The sequence below is a fragment of the Hyla sarda genome, chromosome 8 (assembly GCF_029499605.1).
Source record: "Hyla sarda isolate aHylSar1 chromosome 8, aHylSar1.hap1, whole genome shotgun sequence".
NCBI classification, from domain to species: Eukaryota; Metazoa; Chordata; class Amphibia; order Anura; family Hylidae; genus Hyla; species Hyla sarda.
Window position 1 is genome coordinate 13,957,635 of NC_079196.1, and position 22,718 is coordinate 13,980,352.

The 22,718-nt window shown below is 35.3% G+C and overlaps 1 protein-coding gene across 1 annotated transcript in view; it reads left to right on the forward strand.

The window, feature by feature from the left end:
- EN1 (engrailed homeobox 1) overlaps nucleotides 1-21,508 on the forward strand; it is a 41,783-nt gene extending 20,275 nt beyond the window's left edge. Inside the window, exon 2 of the mRNA XM_056534315.1 lies at nucleotides 20,731-21,508. Within this exon, the coding sequence (XP_056390290.1) occupies nucleotides 20,731-21,047 (317 nt within the window). The 3' untranslated portion in view covers nucleotides 21,048-21,508. The remainder of the gene's footprint in view (nucleotides 1-20,730) is intronic.
- Nucleotides 21,509-22,718: the final 1,210 nt, after the last annotated feature.

Below are 22,718 nucleotides of genomic sequence, written 5' to 3' on the forward strand. Positions count from 1 at the left end.
GTGCTTTATGCTGGATGTTATGGGTATATGTATAGAATACTGTATATACAATGTATACAGTGCTTTATGCTGGATGTCATAGGTATATGTATAGAATACTGTATATACAATGTATACAGTGCTTTATGCTGGATGTCATGGGTATATGTATAGAATACTGTATACACAATGTATACAGTGCTTTATGCTGGATGTCATAGGTATATGTATAGAATACTGTATATACAATGTATACAGTGCTTTATGCTGGATGTCATAGGTATATGTATAGAATACTGTATATACAATGTATACAGTGCTTTATGCTGGATGTCATGGCTATATGTATAGAATACTGTATATACAATGTATACAGTGCTTTATGCTGGATGTCATAGGTATATGTATAGAATACTGTATATACAATGTATACAGTGCTTTATGCTGGATGTCATAGGTATATGTATAGAATACTGTATATACAATGTATACGGTGCTTTATGCTGGATGTCATAGGTATATGTATAGAATACTGTATATACAATGTATACGGTGCTTTATGCTGGATGTCATAGGTATATGTATAGAATACTGTATATACAATGTATACAGTGCTTTATGCTGGATGTCATAGGTATATGTATAGAATACTGTATATACAATGTATACAGTGCTTTATGCTGGATGTCATAGGTATATGTATAGAATACTGTATATACAATGTATACAGTGCTCTATGATGGATGTCATAGGTATATGTATAGAATACTATAAATACAATGTATACGGTGCTTTATGCCGGATGTCATAGGTATATGTATAGAATACTGTATATACAATGTATACGGTGCTTTATGCTGGATGTCATAGGTATATGTATAGAATACTGTATATACAATGTATACAGTGCTTTATGCTGGATGTCATAGGTATATGTATAGAATACTGTATATACAATGTATACAGTGCTTTATGCTGGATGTCATAGGTATATGTATAGAATACTGTATATACAATGTATACAGTGCTTTATGCTGGATGTCATAGGTATATGTATAGAATACTGTATATACAATGTATACAGTGCTTTATGCTGGATGTCATAGGTATATGTATAGAATACTGTATATACAATGTATACAGTGCTTTATGCTGGATGTCATAGGTATATGTATAGAATACTGTATATACAATGTATACAGTGCTTTATGCTGGATGTCATAGGTATATGTATAGAATACTGTATATACAATGTATACAGTGCTTTATGCTGGATGTCATAGGTATATGTATAGAATACTATATATACAATGTATACGGTGCTTTATGCTGGATGTCATAGGTATATGTATAGAATACTGTATATACAATGTATACAGTGCTTTATGCTGGATGTCATAGGTATATGTATAGAATACTGTATATACAATGTATACAGTGCTTTATGCTGGATGTCATAGGTATATGTATAGAATACTGTATATACAATGTATACGGTGCTTTATGCTGGATGTCATAGGTATATGTATAGAATACTGTATATACAATGTATACGGTGCTTTATGCTGGATGTCATGGGTATATGTATAGAATACTGTATATACAATGTATACAGTGCTTTATGCTGGATGTCATAGGTATATGTATAGAATACTGTATATACAATGTATACAGTGCTTTATGCTGGATGTCATAGGTATATGTATAGAATACTATATATACAATGTATACAGTGCTTTATGCTGGATGTCATAGGTATATGTATAGAATACTGTATATACAATGTATACAGTGCTTTATGCTGGATGTCATGGGTATATGTATAGAATACTGTATATACAATGTATACAGTGCTTTATGCTGGATGTCATAGGTATATGTATAGAATACTGTATATACAATGTATACAGTGCTTTATGCTGGATGTCATAGGTATATGTATAGAATACTGTATATACAATGTATACAGTGCTTTATGCTGGATGTCATAGGTATATGTATAGAATACTGTATATACAATGTATACGGTGCTTTATGCTGGATGTCATAGGTATATGTATAGAATACTGTATATACAATGTATACGGTGCTTTATGCTGGATGTCATAGGTATATGTATAGAATACTGTATATACAATGTATACGGTGCTTTATGCTGGATGTCATAGGTATATGTATAGAATACTGTATATACAATGTATACGGTGCTTTATGATGGATGTCATAGGTATATGTATAGAATACTATAAATACAATGTATACGGTGCTTTATGCTGGATGTCATAGGTATATGTATAGAATACTGTATATACAATGCATACGGTGCTTTATGCTGGATGTCATAGGTATATGTATAGAATACTGTATATACAATGTATACGGTGCTTTATGCTGGATGTCATAGGTATATGTATAGAATACTGTATATACAATGTATACGGTGCTTTATGCTGGATGTCATAGGTATATGTATAGAATACTATATATACAATGTATACAGTGCTTTATGCTGGATGTCATAGGTATATGTATAGAATACTGTATATACAATGTATACAGTGCTTTATGCCGGATGTCATAGGTATATGTATAGAATACTATATATACAATGTATACGGTGCTTTATGCTGGATGTCATAGGTATATGTATAGAATACTGTATATACAATGTATACAGTGCTTTATGCTGGATGTCATAGGTATATGTATAGAATACTGTATATACAATGTATACGGTGCTTTATGCTGGATGTCATAGGTATATGTATAGAATACTGTAAATACAATGTATACAGTGCTTTATGCTGGATGTCATAGGTATATGTATAGAATACTGTATATACAATGTATACGGTGCTTTATGCTGGATGTCATAGGTATATGTATAGAATACTGTAAATACAATGTATACAGTGCTTTATGCTGGATGTCATAGGTATATGTATAGAATACTGTATATACAATGTATACAGTGCTTTATGCTGGATGTCATAGGTATATGTATAGAATACTGTATATACAATGTATACAGTGCTTTATGCTGGATGTCATAGGTATATGTATAGAATACTGTATATACAATGTATACAGTGCTTTATGCTGGATGTCATAGGTATATGTATAGAATACTGTATATACAATGTATACAGTGCTTTATGCTGGATGTCATAGGTATATGTATAGAATACTGTATATACAATGCATACGGTGCTTTATGCCGGATGTCATAGGTATATGTATAGAATACTGTATATACAATGCATACGGTGCTTTATGCCGGATGTCATAGGTATATGTATAGAATACTGTATATACAATGTATACGGTGCTTTATGCTGGATGTCATAGGTATATGTATAGAATACTATATATACAATGTATACAGTGCTTTATGCTGGATGTCATAGGTATATGTATAGAATACTGTATATACAATGTATACGGTGCTTTATGCTGGATGTCATAGGTATATGTATAGAATACTGTATATACAATGTATACAGTGCTTTATGCTGGATGTCATAGGTATATGTATAGAATACTGTAAATACAATGTATACGGTGCTTTATGCTGGATGTCATAGGTATATGTATAGAATACTGTATATACAATGTATACGGTGCTTTATGCTGGATGTCATAGGTATATGTATAGAATACTGTAAATACAATGTATACGGTGCTTTATGCTGGATGTCATAGGTATATGTATAGAATACTGTATATACAATGTATAAAGTGCTTTATGCTGGATGTCATAGGTATATGTATAGAATACTGTATATACAATGTATACGGTGATTTATGCTGGATGTCATAGGTATATGTATAGAATACTGTATATACAATGTATACAGTGCTTTATGCTGGATGTCATAGGTATATGTATAGAATACTATATATACAATGTATACAGTGCTTTATGCTGGATGTCATAGGTATATGTATAGAATACTGTAAATACAATGTATACAGTGCTTTATGCTGGATGTCATAGGTATATGTATAGAATACTGTATATACAATGTATACGGTGCTTTATGCTGGATGTCATAGGTATATGTATAGAATACTGTATATACAATGTATACAGTGCTTTATGCTGGATGTCATAGGTATATGTATAGAATACTATATATACAATGTATACAGTGCTTTATGCTGGATGTCATAGGTATATGTATAGAATACTGTAAATACAATGTATACAGTGCTTTATGCTGGATGTCATAGGTATATGTATAGAATACTGTATATACAATGTATACGGTGCTTTATGCTGGATGTCATAGGTATATGTATAGAATACTGTAAATACAATGTATACGGTGCTTTATGCTGGATGTCATAGGTATATGTATAGAATACTGTATATACAATGTATAAAGTGCTTTATGCTGGATGTCATAGGTATATGTATAGAATACTGTATATACAATGTATACGGTGATTTATGCTGGATGTCATAGGTATATGTATAGAATACTGTATATACAATGTATACAGTGCTTTATGCTGGATGTCATAGGTATATGTATAGAATACTATATATACAATGTATACAGTGCTTTATGCTGGATGTCATAGGTATATGTATAGAATACTGTAAATACAATGTATACAGTGCTTTATGCTGGATGTCATAGGTATATGTATAGAATACTGTATATACAATGTATACGGTGCTTTATGCTGGATGTCATAGGTATATGTATAGAATACTGTATATACAATGTATACAGTGCTTTATGCTGGATGTCATAGGTATATGTATAGAATACTATATATACAATGTATACAGTGCTTTATGCTGGATGTCATAGGTATATGTATAGAATACTGTAAATACAATGTATACAGTGCTTTATGCTGGATGTCATAGGTATATGTATAGAATACTGTATATACAATGTATACGGTGCTTTATGCTGGATATCATAGGTATATGTATAGAATACTGTAAATACAATGTATACAGTGCTTTATGCCGGATGTCATAGGTATATGTATAGAATACTGTATATACAATGTATACGGTGCTTTCTGCTGGATGTCATAGGTATATGTATAGAATACTGTATATACAATGTATACAGTGCTTTATGCTGGATGTCATAGGTATATGTATAGAACTCTGTATACTGTATATACAATGTATACAGTGCTTTATGCTGGATGTCATAGGTATATGTATAGAATACTGTATATACAATGTATACAGTGCTTTATGCTGGATGTCATAGGTATATGTATAGAATACTGCATATACAATGTATACGGTGCTTTATGCTGGATGTCATAGGTATATGTATAGAATACTGTATATACAATGTATACAGTGCTTTATGCTGGATGTCATAGGTATATGTATAGAATACTGTATATACAATGTATACGGTGCTTTCTGCTGGATGTCATAGGTATATGTATAGAATACTGTATATACAATGTATACAGTGCTTTATGCCGGATGTCATAGGTATATGTATAGAATACTATATATACAATGTATACAGTGCTTTATGCTGGATGTCATAGGTATATGTATAGAATACTGTATATACAATGTATACGGTGCTTTATGCTGGATGTCATAGGTATATGTATAGAATACTGTATATACAATGTATACGGTGCTTTATGCTGGATGTCATAGGTATATGTATAGAATACTGTATATATAATGTATACGGTGCTTTATGCTGGATGTCATAGGTATATGTATAGAATACTATATATACAATGTATACAGTGCTTTATGCTGGATGTCATAGGTATATGTATAGAATACTGTATATACAATGTATACAGTGCTTTATGCTGGATGTTATACTCTTTATGCGCTGTATACAGTGCTGTGTGTTTGCTGGATGTCATATGGAATATAAACTTATTGAATGTTTTCTCTGTATATATATATATATATATATATATATATATATATATTATGCTGTATACATTGTTATTACATGACGTGGCACTGTGAGGTATATACTGAGCATATAGCAAAATATACACAGGGACATGTTATTGTTATAAACACTAAATACAGAGAGGGGATGATATAATGTAGATACCGGTAGCTGCAATAAATCCATATATATCGCTGTAAACGTGCGGAAATATTACACGTGTATTGTATGTATCATGTCAGATATATATACAATGATCTATATACAATGCCTTCTCTATTGTATACCGGGGATTATGTCATTTATACAATAGGAGCTCGGTTCGGAGAGGTTTGGGGTTTGTGGTTATTTTCGTATTTGCTTCATGTTTTACGGATATTAATTATAATATAATATGATATATTGTATCTGAAATAACTATATTACTTTTATATATTATGCGTCGTGTTTCTCACATTGTATAATCCCCATATGCCGGATTATGGGAGAGACGAGTGGCGAATTATGGTGAAGATGAGTGTTCTGGATGATGGTAGAGCTGGAGTCTTCGTTCTAGATTGTGATAGAGCTGAATGTTCTAAACGATGGCAGAGCTAGAGTCACCATTCTGGATTATTGCCGGGGTAATTGTTCTGGATTATTGCTTGGGTAATTGTTCTGGATTATAGAAATGATTGAGTCATCAGTCTGCATTAGAGCCAGGATCAATGTTCTGAATTAGCCAGGATTCTAGATTATAGATTGTGTCAGTGTTCTGGATGATGGCAGAGATCGTGTCAGTGTTCTGGATGATGGCAGAGATCGTGTCAGTGTTCTGGATGATGGCAGAGATCGTATCAGTGTTCTGGACAATGGGACAGGTGGAGTAAACATTCGGGAATACATCTAGGGTCAGTGTTCTGGATTACGGTAGACCTGGAGCCAGGATTCTATTTTATAGCCTGGGTTGGTGTTCTAGATTATGATAGAGCTGGTGTTAATGTTCTGGATGATGGTGGAGCTGGTGTTAATGTTCTGGATGATGGTAGAGCTGGTGTTAATGTTCTGGATGATGGTAGAGCTGGTGTTAATGTTCTGGATGATGGTAGAGCTGGTGTTAATGTTCTGGATGATGGTAGAGCTGGTGTTAATGTTCTGGATGATGGTAGAGCTGGTGTTAATGTTCTGGATGATGGTAGAGCTGGTGTTAATGTTCTGGATGATGGTAGAGCTGGTGTTAATGTTCTGGATGATGGTAGAGCTGGTGTTAATGTTCTGGATGATGGTAGAGCTGGTGTTAATGTTCTGGATGATGGTAGAGCTGGTGTTAATGTTCTGGATGATGGTAGAGCTGGTGTTAATGTTCTGGATGATGGTAGAGCTGGTGTTAATGTTCTGGATGATGGTAGAGCTGGTGTTAATGTTCTGGATGATGGTAGAGCTGGTGTTAATGTTCTGGATGATGGTAGAGCTGGTGTTAATGTTCTGGATGATGGTAGAGCTGGTGTTAATGTTCTGGATGATGGTAGAGCTGGTGTTAATGTTCTGGATGATGGTAGAGCTGGTGTTAATGTTCTGGATGATGGTAGAGCTGGTGTTAATGTTCTGGATGATGGTAGAGCTGGTGTTAATGTTCTGGATGATGGTAGAGCTGGTGTTAATGTTCTGGATGATGGTAGAGCTGGTGTTAATGTTCTGGATAATGGTAGAGCTGGTGTTAATGTTCTGGATGATGGTAGAGCTGGTGTTAATGTTCTGGATGATGGTAGAGCTGGTGATAATGTTGTGGATGATGGTAGATCTGGTGTTAATGTTCTGGATGATGGTAGATCTGTTGTTAATGTTCTGGATGATGGTAGAGCTGGTGTTAATGTTCTGGATGATGGTAGAGCTGGTGTTAATGTTCTGGATGATGGTAGAGCTGGTGTTAATGTTCTGGATAATGGTAGAGCTGGTGTTAATGTTCTGGATGATGGTAGAGCTGGTGTTAATGTTCTGGATGATGGTAGAGCTGGTGATAATGTTGTGGATGATAGTAGATCTGGTGTTAATGTTCTGGATGATGGTAGATCTGTTGTTAATGTTCTGGATGATGGTAGAGCTGGTGTTAATGTTCTGGATGATGGTAGAGCTGGTGTTAATGTTCTGGATGATGGTAGAGCTGGTGTTAATGTTCTGGATGATGGTAGATCTGGTGTTAATGTTCTGGATGATGGTAGAGCTGGTGTTAATGTTCTGGATGATGGTAGAGCTGGTGTTAATGTTCTGGATGATGGTAGAGCTGGTGTTAATGTTCTGGATGATGGTAGAGCTGGTGTTAATGTTCTGGATGATGGTAGAGCTGGTGTTAATGTTCTGGATGATGGTAGAGCTGGTGTTAATGTTCTGGATGATGGTAGAGCTGGTGTTAATGTTCTGGATGATGGTAGAGCTGGTGTTAATGTTCTGGATGATGGTAGAGCTGGTGTTAATGTTCTGGATGATGGTAGAGCTGGTGTTAATGTTCTGGATGATGGTAGAGCTGGTGTTAATGTTCTGGATGATGGTAGAGCTGGTGTTAATGTTCTGGATGATGGTAGAGCTGGTGTTAATGTTCTGGATGATGGTAGAGCTGGTGTTAATGTTCTGGATGATGGTAGAGCTGGTGTTAATGTTCTGGATGATGGTAGAGCTGGTGTTAATGTTCTGGATGATGGTAGAGCTGGTGTTAATGTTCTGGATGATGGTAGAGCTGGTGTTAATGTTCTGGATGATGGTAGAGCTGGTGTTAATGTTCTGGATGATGGTAGAGCTGGTGTTAATGTTCTGGATAATGGTAGAGCTGGTGTTAATGTTCTGGATGATGGTAGAGCTGGTGTTAATGTTCTGGATGATGGTAGAGCTGGTGTTAATGTTCTGGATGATGGTAGAGCTGGTGTCAATGTTCTCAATTATATCTGGGGTCAATATTTTGGATGATGGCAGATGAGGGGTCGGTGGGGACATTATAAGAAAACCCCAGGGACAGGAATGAAGATGTCAGCTGACACGTATTGTGCTGGAGAAGAGATCTGGTCATTTCTGTAGATGAAGAGAAATTTAAATCTCCAGGGGATCCCCCCCCCCCACCCCCGGGATCCCCCCCCCCCCCCCCACAATCCTTCCGGGAACTGAGTGTTATTATTATATACCGCTCCATCATATATTATATCTGTTTACATCGCTTTATAATATATCTGTATACTCTGCCTTGTTATATATCTGATTATTTCCATTATTATTCTTATTATAATACTATTATTATTGATCATTTTATATATATAACAAAAAAATTCCTCAGCACTTTACGAGTGAGGGCCACAGTCTACAGGATCCATTATATATTATATCTGTATACACCACTCCTTTATATATCTGTATACACTCCTTTATATATCTGTATACACTCCTTTATATATCTGTATACACTCCTTTATATATCGGTATACACTCCATTATATATCTGTATACACCACTCCTTTATATATCTGTATACACTCCTTTATATATCTGTATACACTCCTTTATATATCGGTATACACTCCTTTATATATCTGTATACACCACTCCTTTATATATATCTGTATACACTCCTTTATATATCGGTATACACTCCTTTATATATCTGTATACACTCCTTTATATATCTGTATACACTCCTTTATATATCTGTATACACTCCTTTATATATCTGTATACACTCCTTTATATATATCTGTATATACTCCTTTATATATCTGTATACACTCCTTTATATATCTGTATACACTCCTTTATATATCTGTATACACCACTCCTTTATATATATCTGTATACACTCCTTTATATATCGGTATACACTCCTTTATATATCTGTATACACTCCTTTATATATCTGTATACACTCCTTTATATATCTGTATACACCACTCCTTTATATATATCTGTATACACTCCATTATATATCTGTATACACTCCTTTAGATATATCTGTATACACTCTTTTATATATCGGTATACACTCCATTATATATCTGTATACACTCCTTTATATATATCTGTATACACTCTTTTATATATCTGTATACACTCCTTTATATATATCTGTATATACTCCTTTATATATCTGTATACACTCCTTTATATATCTGTATACACTCCTTTATATATCTGTATACACCACTCCTTTATATATATCTGTATACACTCCTTTATATATCGGTATACACTCCTTTATATATCTGTATACACTCCTTTATATATCTGTATACACTCCTTTATATATCTGTATACACTCCTTTATATATCTGTATACACTCCTTTATATATATCTGTATATACTCCTTTATATATCTGTATACACTCCTTTATATATCTGTATACACTCCTTTATATATCTGTATACACCACTCCTTTATATATATCTGTATACACTCCTTTATATATCGGTATACACTCCTTTATATATCTGTATACACTCCTTTATATATCTGTATACACTCCTTTATATATCTGTATACACCACTCCTTTATATATATCTGTATACACTCCATTATATATCTGTATACACTCCTTTATATATATCTGTATACACTCTTTTATATATCGGTATACACTCCATTATATATCTGTATACACTCCTTTATATATATCTGTATACACTCTTTTATATATCTGTATACACTCCTTTATATATATCTGTATATACTCCTTTATATATCTGTATACACTCCTTTATATATCTGTATACACTCCTTTATATATCTGTATACACCACTCCTTTATATATATCTGTATACACTCCTTTATATATCGGTATACACTCCTTTATATATCTGTATACACTCCTTTATATATCTGTATACACTCCTTTATATATCTGTATACACCACTCCTTTATATATATCTGTATACACTCCATTATATATCTGTATACACTCCTTTATATATATCTGTATACACTCTTTTATATATCTGTATACACTCCTTTATATATATCTGTATATACTCCTTTATATATCTGTATACACTCCTTTATATATCTGTATACACCACTCCTTTATATATATCTGTATACACTCCTTTATATATCGGTATACACTCCTTTATATATCTGTATACACTCCTTTATATATCTGTATACACTCCTTTATATGTCTGTATACACTGCTCCATTATATATCTGTATACTCAGCTCCATTATATATCTGTATACACTCCTTTATATATCTGTATACACCACTCCTTTATATATATCTGTATACACCACTCCTTTATATATATCTGTATACACTCCTTTATATATCGGTATACACTCCTTTATATATCTGTATACACTCCTTTATATATCTGTATACACTCCTTTATATATCTGTATACACCACTCCTTTATATATCTGTATACACTCCATTATATATCTGTATACACTCCTTTATATATATCTGTATACACTCTTTTATATATCTGTATACACTCCTTTATATATCTGTATACACCACTCCTTTATATATCTGTATACACTCCATTATATATCTGTATACACTCCTTTATATATATCTGTATCCACTCTTTTATATATCTGTATACACCACTCCTTTATATATCTGTATCCACCACTCCTTTATATATCTGTATACACTCCATTATATATCGGTATACACCACTCCTTTATATATCTGTATACACTCCTTTATATATATCTGTATACACTCCTTTATATATCTGTATCCACCACTCCTTTATATATCTGTATACACTCCATTATATATCTGTATACACTCCATTATATATCTGTATACACCACTCCTTTATATATCTGTATACACTCCATTATATATCTGTATACACCACTCCTTTATATATCGGTATACACTCCTTTATATATCTGTATACACTCCATTATATATCTGTATACACCACTCCTTTATATATCTGTATACACTCCATTATATATCTGTATACACTCCTTTATATATCTGTATACACCACTCCTTTATATATCTGTATACACTCCACTATATATCTGTATACACTCCTTTATATATCTGTATACACCACTCCTTTATATATCTGTATACACTCCTTTATATATCTGTATACACTCCTTTATATATATCTGTATACACTCCATTATATATCTGTATACACCACTCCTTTATATATCTGTATACACCACTCCTTTATATATCTGTATACACTCCTTTATATATCTGTATACACCACTCCTTTATATATCTGTATACACTCCTTTATATATCTGTATACACTCCTTTATATTTCTGTATACACCACTCCTTTATATATCTGTATACACCACTCCTTTATATATCTGTATACACCACTCCTTTATATATCTGTATACACTCCTTTATATATCTGTATACACTCCTTTATATATATCTGTATACACTCCTTTATATATCTGTATACACCACTCCTTTATATATCTGTATACACTCCACTATATATCTGTATACACTCCATTATATATCTGTATACACCACTCCTTTATATATCTGTATACACTCCATTATATATCTGTATACACTCCATTATATATCTGTATACACTCCATTATATATCTGTATACACCACTCCTTTATATATCTGTATACACTCCTTTATATATATCTGTATACACTCCTTTATATATCTGTATCCACCACTCCTTTATATATCTGTATACACTCCATTATATATCTGTATACACTCCATTATATATCTGTATACACCACTCCTTTATATATCTGTATACACTCCATTATATATCTGTATACACTCCTTTATATATCTGTATACACCACTCCTTTATATATCTGTATACACTCCACTATATATCTGTATACACTCCTTTATATATCTGTATACACCACTCCTTTATATATCTGTATACACTCCTTTATATATCTGTATACACCACTCCTTTATATATATCTGTATACACTCCATTATATATCTGTATACACTCCTTTATATATATCTGTATACACTCTTTTATATATCTGTATACACTCCTTTATATATATCTGTATATACTCCTTTATATATCTGTATACACTCCTTTATATATCTGTATACACCACTCCTTTATATATATCTGTATACACTCCTTTATATATCGGTATACACTCCTTTATATATCTGTATACACTCCTTTATATATCTGTATACACTCCTTTATATATCTGTATACACTGCTCCATTATATATCTGTATACTCAGCTCCATTATATATCTGTATACACTCCTTTATATATCTGTATACACCACTCCTTTATATATATCTGTATACACCACTCCTTTATATATATCTGTATACACTCCTTTATATATCGGTATACACTCCTTTATATATCTGTATACACTCCTTTATATATCTGTATACACTCCTTTATATATCTGTATACACCACTCCTTTATATATCTGTATACACTCCATTATATATCTGTATACACTCCTTTATATATATCTGTATACACTCTTTTATATATCTGTATACACTCCTTTATATATCTGTATACACCACTCCTTTATATATCTGTATACACTCCATTATATATCTGTATACACTCCTTTATATATATCTGTATCCACTCTTTTATATATCTGTATACACCACTCCTTTATATATCTGTATCCACCACTCCTTTATATATCTGTATACACTCCATTATATATCGGTATACACCACTCCTTTATATATCTGTATACACTCCTTTATATATATCTGTATACACTCCTTTATATATCTGTATCCACCACTCCTTTATATATCTGTATACACTCCATTATATATCTGTATACACTCCATTATATATCTGTATACACCACTCCTTTATATATCTGTATACACTCCATTATATATCTGTATACACCACTCCTTTATATATCGGTATACACTCCTTTATATATCTGTATACACTCCATTATATATCTGTATACACCACTCCTTTATATATCTGTATACACTCCATTATATATCTGTATACACTCCTTTATATATCTGTATACACCACTCCTTTATATATCTGTATACACTCCACTATATATCTGTATACACTCCTTTATATATCTGTATACACCACTCCTTTATATATCTGTATACACTCCTTTATATATCTGTATACACTCCTTTATATATATCTGTATACACTCCATTATATATCTGTATACACCACTCCTTTATATATCTGTATACACCACTCCTTTATATATCTGTATACACTCCTTTATATATCTGTATACACCACTCCTTTATATATCTGTATACACTCCTTTATATATCTGTATACACTCCTTTATATTTCTGTATACACCACTCCTTTATATATCTGTATACACCACTCCTTTATATATCTGTATACACCACTCCTTTATATATCTGTATACACTCCTTTATATATCTGTATACACTCCTTTATATATATCTGTATACACTCCTTTATATATCTGTATACACCACTCCTTTATATATCTGTATACACTCCACTATATATCTGTATACACTCCATTATATATCTGTATACACCACTCCTTTATATATCTGTATACACTCCATTATATATCTGTATACACTCCATTATATATCTGTATACACTCCATTATATATCTGTATACACCACTCCTTTATATATCTGTATACACTCCTTTATATATATCTGTATACACTCCTTTATATATCTGTATCCACCACTCCTTTATATATCTGTATACACTCCATTATATATCTGTATACACTCCATTATATATCTGTATACACCACTCCTTTATATATCTGTATACACTCCATTATATATCTGTATACACTCCTTTATATATCTGTATACACCACTCCTTTATATATCTGTATACACTCCACTATATATCTGTATACACTCCTTTATATATCTGTATACACCACTCCTTTATATATCTGTATACACTCCTTTATATATCTGTATACACTCCTTTATATATATCTGTATACACTCCATTATATATCTGTATACACCACTCCTTTATATATCTGTATACACCACTCCTTTATATATCTGTATACACTCCTTTATATATCTGTATACACCACTCCTTTATATATCTGTATACACTCCTTTATATATCTGTATACACTCCTTTATATATCTGTATACACTCCTTTATATATCTGTATACACCACTCCTTTATATATCTGTATACACCACTCCTTTATATATCTGTATACACCACTCCTTTATATATCTGTATACACTCCTTTATATATCTGTATACACTCCTTTATATATATCTGTATACACTCCTTTATATATCTGTATACACCACTCCTTTATATATCTGTATACACTCCACTATATATCTGTATACACTCCATTATATATCTGTATACACCACTCCTTTATATATCTGTATACACCACTCCTTTATATATCTGTATACACTCCATTATATATCTGTATACACCACTCCTTTATATATCTGTATACACCACTCCTTTATATATCTGTATACACTCCTTTATATATCTGTATACACCACTCCTTTATATATCTGTATACACTCCATTATATATCTGTATACACTCCTTTATATATCTGTATACACGCCATTATATATCTGTATACACGATTCCTTTATATATCTGTATACACTGCTCCTTTATATATCTGTATACTCTGCTCCATTATATATCTGTATACACTGCTCCTTTATATATCTGTATACACTCCTTTATATATCTGTATACACCACTCCTTTATATATCTGTACACTGCTCCATTATATATCTGTATACACCACTCCTTTATATATCTGTATACACTCCATTATATATCTGTATACACTCCATTATATATCGGTATACACTCCTTTATATATCTGTATACACTCCTTTATATATCTGTATACACCACTCCTTTATATATCTGTATACACTGCTCCATTATATATCTGTATACACTCCTTTATATATCTGTATACACTGCTCCATTATATATCTGTATACACTCCTTTATATATCGGTATACACTGCTCCATTATATATCTGTATACACTCCTTTATATATCGGTATACACTCCTTTATATATCTGTATACACTCCTTTATATATATCTGTATACACTCCTTTATATATCTGTATACACCACTCCTTTATATATCTGTATACACCACTCCTTTAAATATCTGTATACACTCCTTTATATATCTGCATACACTCCATTATATATCTGTATACACTCCATTATATATCGGTATACACTCCTTTATATATCTGTATACACTCCTTTATATATCTGTATACACCACTCCTTTATATATCTGTATACACTGCTCCATTATATATCTGTATACTCAGCTCCATTATATATCTGTATACACTCCTTTATATATCTGTATAATCTGCTCCATTATATATTATATCTATATACACTGCTCCATTATATATCTGTATACACTGCTCCATTATATATTATATCTATATACACTGCTCCATTATATATTATATCTATATACACCGCTCCATTATATATAATATCTATATACACCGCTCCATTATATATTATTACTATACATATATATTTTTCGATGGTATATATGTGTATGTTATATGTTTATGTTATTTCTGTATACACTGCTACATTGTATCTATATACACTGCTCCATTATGTATTTACACCTTGTTTCTTATATCAGTAAATAGAGAATCCTAATAGATCCTACGATCTGGTGATACATTGTAATAAGATCTGGTGATACATAAGATCTGGTGATACATTGTAATAAGATCTTGTGATACATAAGATCTGGTGATATATTGTAATGGGATCTGGTGATACATTGTAATAAGATCTGGTGATACATTGTAATGGGATCTGGTGATACATAAGATCTGGTGATACATTGTAATAAGATCTGGTGATACATAAGATCTGGTGATATATTGTAATAAGATCTGGTGATACATTGTAATAAGATCTGGTGATACATAAGATCTGGTGATACATTGTAATAAGATCTGGTGATACATTGTAATGGGATCTGGTGATACATAAGAACTGGTGATACATTGTAATAAGATCTGGTGATACATAAGATCTGGTGATATATTGTAATAAGATCTGGTGATACATTGTAATAAGATCTGGTGATACATAAGATCTGGTGATACATTGTAATAAGATCTGGTGATACATAAGATCTGGTGATACATTGTAATAAGATCTGGTGATACATAAGATCTGGTGATATATTGTAATAAGATCTGGTGATACATTGTAATAAGATCTGGTGATACATAAGATCTGGTGATACATTGTAATAAGATCTGGTGATACATAAGATCTGGTGATACATTGTAATGGGATCTGGTGATACATAAGATCTGGTGATAGATTGTAATGGGATCTGGTGATACATAAGATCTGGTGATACATTGTAATAAGATCTGGTGATACATAAGATCTGGTGATACATAAGATCTGGTGATACATTGTAATAAGATCTGGTGATACATAAGATCTGGTGATACATAAGATCTGGTGATACATAAGATCTGGTGATACATTGTAATAAGATCTGGTGATACATAAGATCTGGTGATACATTGTAATAAGATCTGGTGATACATAAGATCTGGTGATACATTGTAATAAGATCTGGTGATACATAAGATCTGGTGATACATTGTAATAAGATCTGGTGATACATAAGATCTGGTGATACATTGTAATAAGATCTGGTGATACATTGTAGCAGATTGTGCCCAGGAAATATTGTTCCTCGAGATTCAGAACGGAAATGATTTCTTGTAGTTTCCCGGTGCGATGTGTCAATTACACCCGAATAATTGTTATACACCCGGGGAAGTGATCAATAATAAGTGACGGCTCCGCCTGGAGTGAGCTGACACCTGTGTGTACATGGATGTATGTGTGTGCGGCTTTATGTATTTATATTACTCAGACGGAAACATTTACGACCCCCAATATCCAGGACATTATACACAGCGATCCGCTCATACACGTGCGCTGCAGGGATCATATGACGTCATCGAGGAACTGTAATAATCATTCCAGTGCGCGGCATGATAGTGATGATGATGATAGTGATGATGATGATAGTGATGATGAGGATGATAGTGATGATGATGATAATGATGATAGTGATGATGATGATAATGATAGTGATGATGATGATATTGATGATGATGATGATAATAATCATGATGATAGTGAGGATGATAATGATAATGATGAAGATGGTGATGATGATAGTGATGATGATGATGATAGTGATGATGATGATAGTGATGATGATGATGATGATGATAATGATGATAGTGATGATGATGATGATATTGATGATGATGATGATAATGTTGATGATGATAGTGATGATGATGATGATAGTGATGATGATATTGATGATGATGATGATGATGATGATATTGATGATGATAATGATGATAATAATCATAATGATAGTGAGGATGATGATAATGATGAAGATGGTGATGATGATAGTAATGATAATGATAGTGAGGATGATGATTGTAGTGATGAAGATGATGATGATAATATTCTCCCCTCATTATAAATGTCTCTTTGCCTTCTTTAACAGTGTTCTGGTTATTCTCACCCTTCTTTGACCATTGACCTGTTTTCTGAGCCCCCTTTTATTCATGCCGCCCTGCTACCTATATCTCCTTTGACCAGCATCCCTGTGATTTGCACCCCTTTTTGACCAGTGCCCCGTTATCTGCATCCCACCCTTTATCAGTGCCCCTTGTTACCTGCACCCCCTTTATCAGTGCCCCTTGTTACATGCACCCCCTTTATCAGTGCCCCTTGTTACCTGCACCTCTTTATCAGTTCCCCTTGTTACCTGCACCCCCTTTATCAGTGCCCCTTGTTACCTGCACCCCCTTTATCAGTGCCCGTTGTTACCTGCACCCCCTTTATCAGTGCCCCTTGTTATCTGCACCCCCTTTATCAGTGCCCCTTGTTATCTGCACCCCCTTTATCAGTGCCCCCTTTATCAGTGCCCCTTGTTACCTGCACCCCCTTTATCAGTGCCCCTTGTTACCTGCACCCCTTTTATCAGTGCCCCTTGTTACATGCACCCCCTTTATCAGTGCCCCTTGTTATCTGCACCCCATTTATCAGTGCCCCCATTATCTGCACCCCCTTTATCAGTGCCCCTTGTTACCAGCACCCCCTTTATCAGTGCCCCCGTTATCTGCACCCCCTTTATCAGTGCCCCCGTTATCTGCACCCCCTTTATCAGTGCCCCTTGTTACCTGCATCCCCTTTATCAGTGCCCCTTGTTACCTGCCCCCCCTTTATCAGTGCCGGATTTTACCTGCACCCCCTTTATCAGTGCCCCTTGTTATCTGCACCCCCTTTATCAGTGCCCCTTGTTATCTGCACCCCCTTTATCAGTACCCGTTATCTGCACCCCCTTTATCAGTGCCCCTTGTTACCTGCACCCCCTTTATCAGTGCCCCCGTTATCTGCACCCCCTTTATCTGCACCCCCTTTATCAGTGCCCCTTGTTACCTGCATCCCCTTTATCAGTGCCCCTTGTTACCTGCACCCCCTTTATCAGTGCCCCTTGTTATATGCACCCCCTTTATCAGTGCCCCTTGTTATCTGCACCCCCTTTATCACTGCCCCTTGTTATCTGCACCCCCTTTATCAGTGCCCCTTGTTATCTGCACCCCCTTTATCAGTGCCCGTTATCTGCACCCCCTTTATCAGTGCCCCTTGTTACCTGCACCCCCTTTATCAGTGCCCCTTGTTACCTGCACCCCCTTTATCAGTGCCCCTTGTTACCTGCACCCCCTTTATCAGTGCCCGTTGTTACCTGCACCCCCTTTATCAGTGCCCCTTGTTATCTGCACCCCCTTTATCAGTGCCCCTTGTTATCTGCACCCCCTTTATCAGTGCCCATTATCTGCACCCCCTTTATCAGTGCCCCTTGTTACCTGCACCCCCTTTATCAGTGCCCGTTGTTACGTGCACCCCCTTTATCAGTGCAGCTTGTTACCTGCACCCCCTTTATCAGTGCCCGTTATCTGCACCCCCTTTATCAGTGCCCCTTGTTACCTGCACCCCCTTTATCAGTGCCCCTTGTTACCTGCACCCCCTTTATCAGTGCCCCTTGTTATCTGCACCCCATTTATCAGTGCCCCCATTATCTGCACCCCCTTTATCAGTGCCCCTTGTTACCTGCACCCCCTTTATCAGTGGCCCCATTATCTGCACCCCCTTTATCAGTGCCCCCGTTATCTGCACCCCCTTTATCAGTGCCCCTTGTTACCTGCATCCCCTTTATCAGTGCCCCATGTTACCTGTACCCCCTTTATCAGTGCCCCTTGTTATCTGTACCCCCTTTATCAGTGCCCCTTGTTATCTGCACCCCCTTTATCAGTGCCCCTTGTTACCTGCATCCCCTTTATCAGTGCCCCCGTTATCTGCACCCCCTTTATCAGTGCCTGTTATCTGCACCCCCTTTATCAGTGCCCCTTGTTACCTGCACCCCCTTTATCAGTGCCCCTTGTTACCTGCACCCCCTTTATCAGTGCTCGTTGTTACCTGCACCCCCTTTATCAGTGCCCCTTGTTATCTGCACCCCCTTTATTAGTGACCCTTGTTATCTGCACCCCCTTTATCAGTGCCCCTTGTTATCTGCACCCCCTTTATCAGTGCCCCTTGTTATCTGCACCCCCTTTATCAGTGTCCCTTGTTACCTGCACCCCCTTTATCAGTTCCCCTTGTTACCTGCACCCCCTTTATCAGTGCCCCTTTTTATCTGCACCCCATATTTATCAGTGCCCCCGTTATCTGCCCCCCTCTCTGACCAGTGTCCCCCTCTTCTCCCCCGCAGGTCCCCGCACTCGGAAGCTGAAGAAGAAGAAGAGCGAGAAGGAGGACAAGCGGCCCCGCACGGCCTTCACCGCGGAGCAGCTGCAGAGGCTGAAGGCGGAGTTCCAGGCCAATCGCTACATCACGGAGCAGCGGCGCCAGACCTTGGCCCAAGAGCTCAACCTCAACGAGTCCCAGATCAAGATCTGGTTCCAGAACAAGCGGGCCAAGATCAAGAAGGCGACCGGCCTGAAGAATGGACTAGCGCTGCACCTGATGGCCCAGGGCCTGTACAACCACTCCACCACCACCGTGCAGGACAAGGAGGACAGCGACTAGAGGGGAGGGTGCGGCACAGTGTGTCAGAGACCTGCACCACCACCGTGCAGGACAAGGAGGACAGCGACTAGAGGGGAGGGTGCGGCACAGTGTGTCAGAGACCTGCACCACCACCGTGCAGGACAAGGAGGACAGCGACTAGAGGGGAGGGTGCGGCACAGTGTGTCAGAGACCTGCACCACCACCGTGCAGGACAAGGAGGACAGCGACTAGAGGGGAGGGTGCGGCACAGTGTGTCAGAGACCTGCACCACCACCGTGCAGGACAAGGAGGACAGCGACTAGAGGGGAGGGTGCGGCACAGTGTGTCAGAGACCTGCACCACCACCGTGCAGGACAAGGAGGACAGAGACTAGAGGGGAGGGTGCGGCACAGTGTGTCAGAGACCTGCACCACCACCGTGCAGGACAGAGACTAGAGGGGAGGGTGCGGCACAGTGTGTCAGAGACCTGTACAGACTGAGCGGCAGGTAAGGATGGACCCCCTGCTGGACCCCCACCCCCCACCCTGGGCCCAGAACTGTCCTTTCAAGCCAAAGATTTTATTATTATGATGATGATGATGATGATGAGATTGTACCGGGGGCGGTCACCGGAGGCTGTAATTTATTTTATAATAAAGCGAATATTCCACAACAAAACCCTCTCTGAGATCTTACTGCGACCACCATGGGGGAGGAGGAGGCAGATGTCTGTATAGGGGTCCTAACAGATCACATCGACAAACCACTATCCCATAAACCACCGTGGGTGCCTCCAGCTGTTGCAAAACTACAACTCCCAGCATGCCCGGACAGCCTTCGGCTGTCCGGGCATGCTGGGAGTTGTAGTTTTGCAACAGCTGGAGGCACCCTGCCCAAAAACTCTCCCCCCCCCCAAAAGGCTGGGGTGCAGGGTGTGAGAGAGCTGCTCAGCGGAGCGTACACACCAGATGCGGCTTTTCTCTCTTTTATTCTGTTGCTTTTTGTCGGTTATTTTGTTGCAGTTTCTTGTTTGTTTTCTTTTGTCTCCCGGATACTTTGTGTTTGGTGAAGATTTATATATATATATGTATATATATATATATATATATATATATATATATATACATACATACATTTTATTTTTTTATTTTTATTTTTTTTGCACTTTTATCCATCATCGGTTTTTCTTGATGATACAAATTGATTTTTTATTTTATTTTGAGGAGATTTATAAATATATATTCAGTTATATCCGGATAGAATAATCAGCTGAGCTGAGATATCTCACGTACAATAACTAGTAATGTATGGTGAATGATACAGACATGTATATTACATAAATAGTTATATGTATATCTATCTATCTATCTATCTATATATGTGTGTATATAAAAAAAAAATATATATATATATATAAAAATAAAAAACATAGATATATAAATAAAAAACTATATTTGTATATAAATTAAAAAAAATATATATAAATAAATAAATAAACAAATATATATGTTTATAAATTAAAAAAGTATATTTTTTAATTTATATACATATATATTTTTTTTATTTATTTGTTTATTTATATTGTTTTCTTTCATTTATATACATATATATATTTTTTATTTATATATCTATCTATCTATATATATATTTATATATATATATATATATATATATATATATATATATATCTATCTATATATGTATATATAT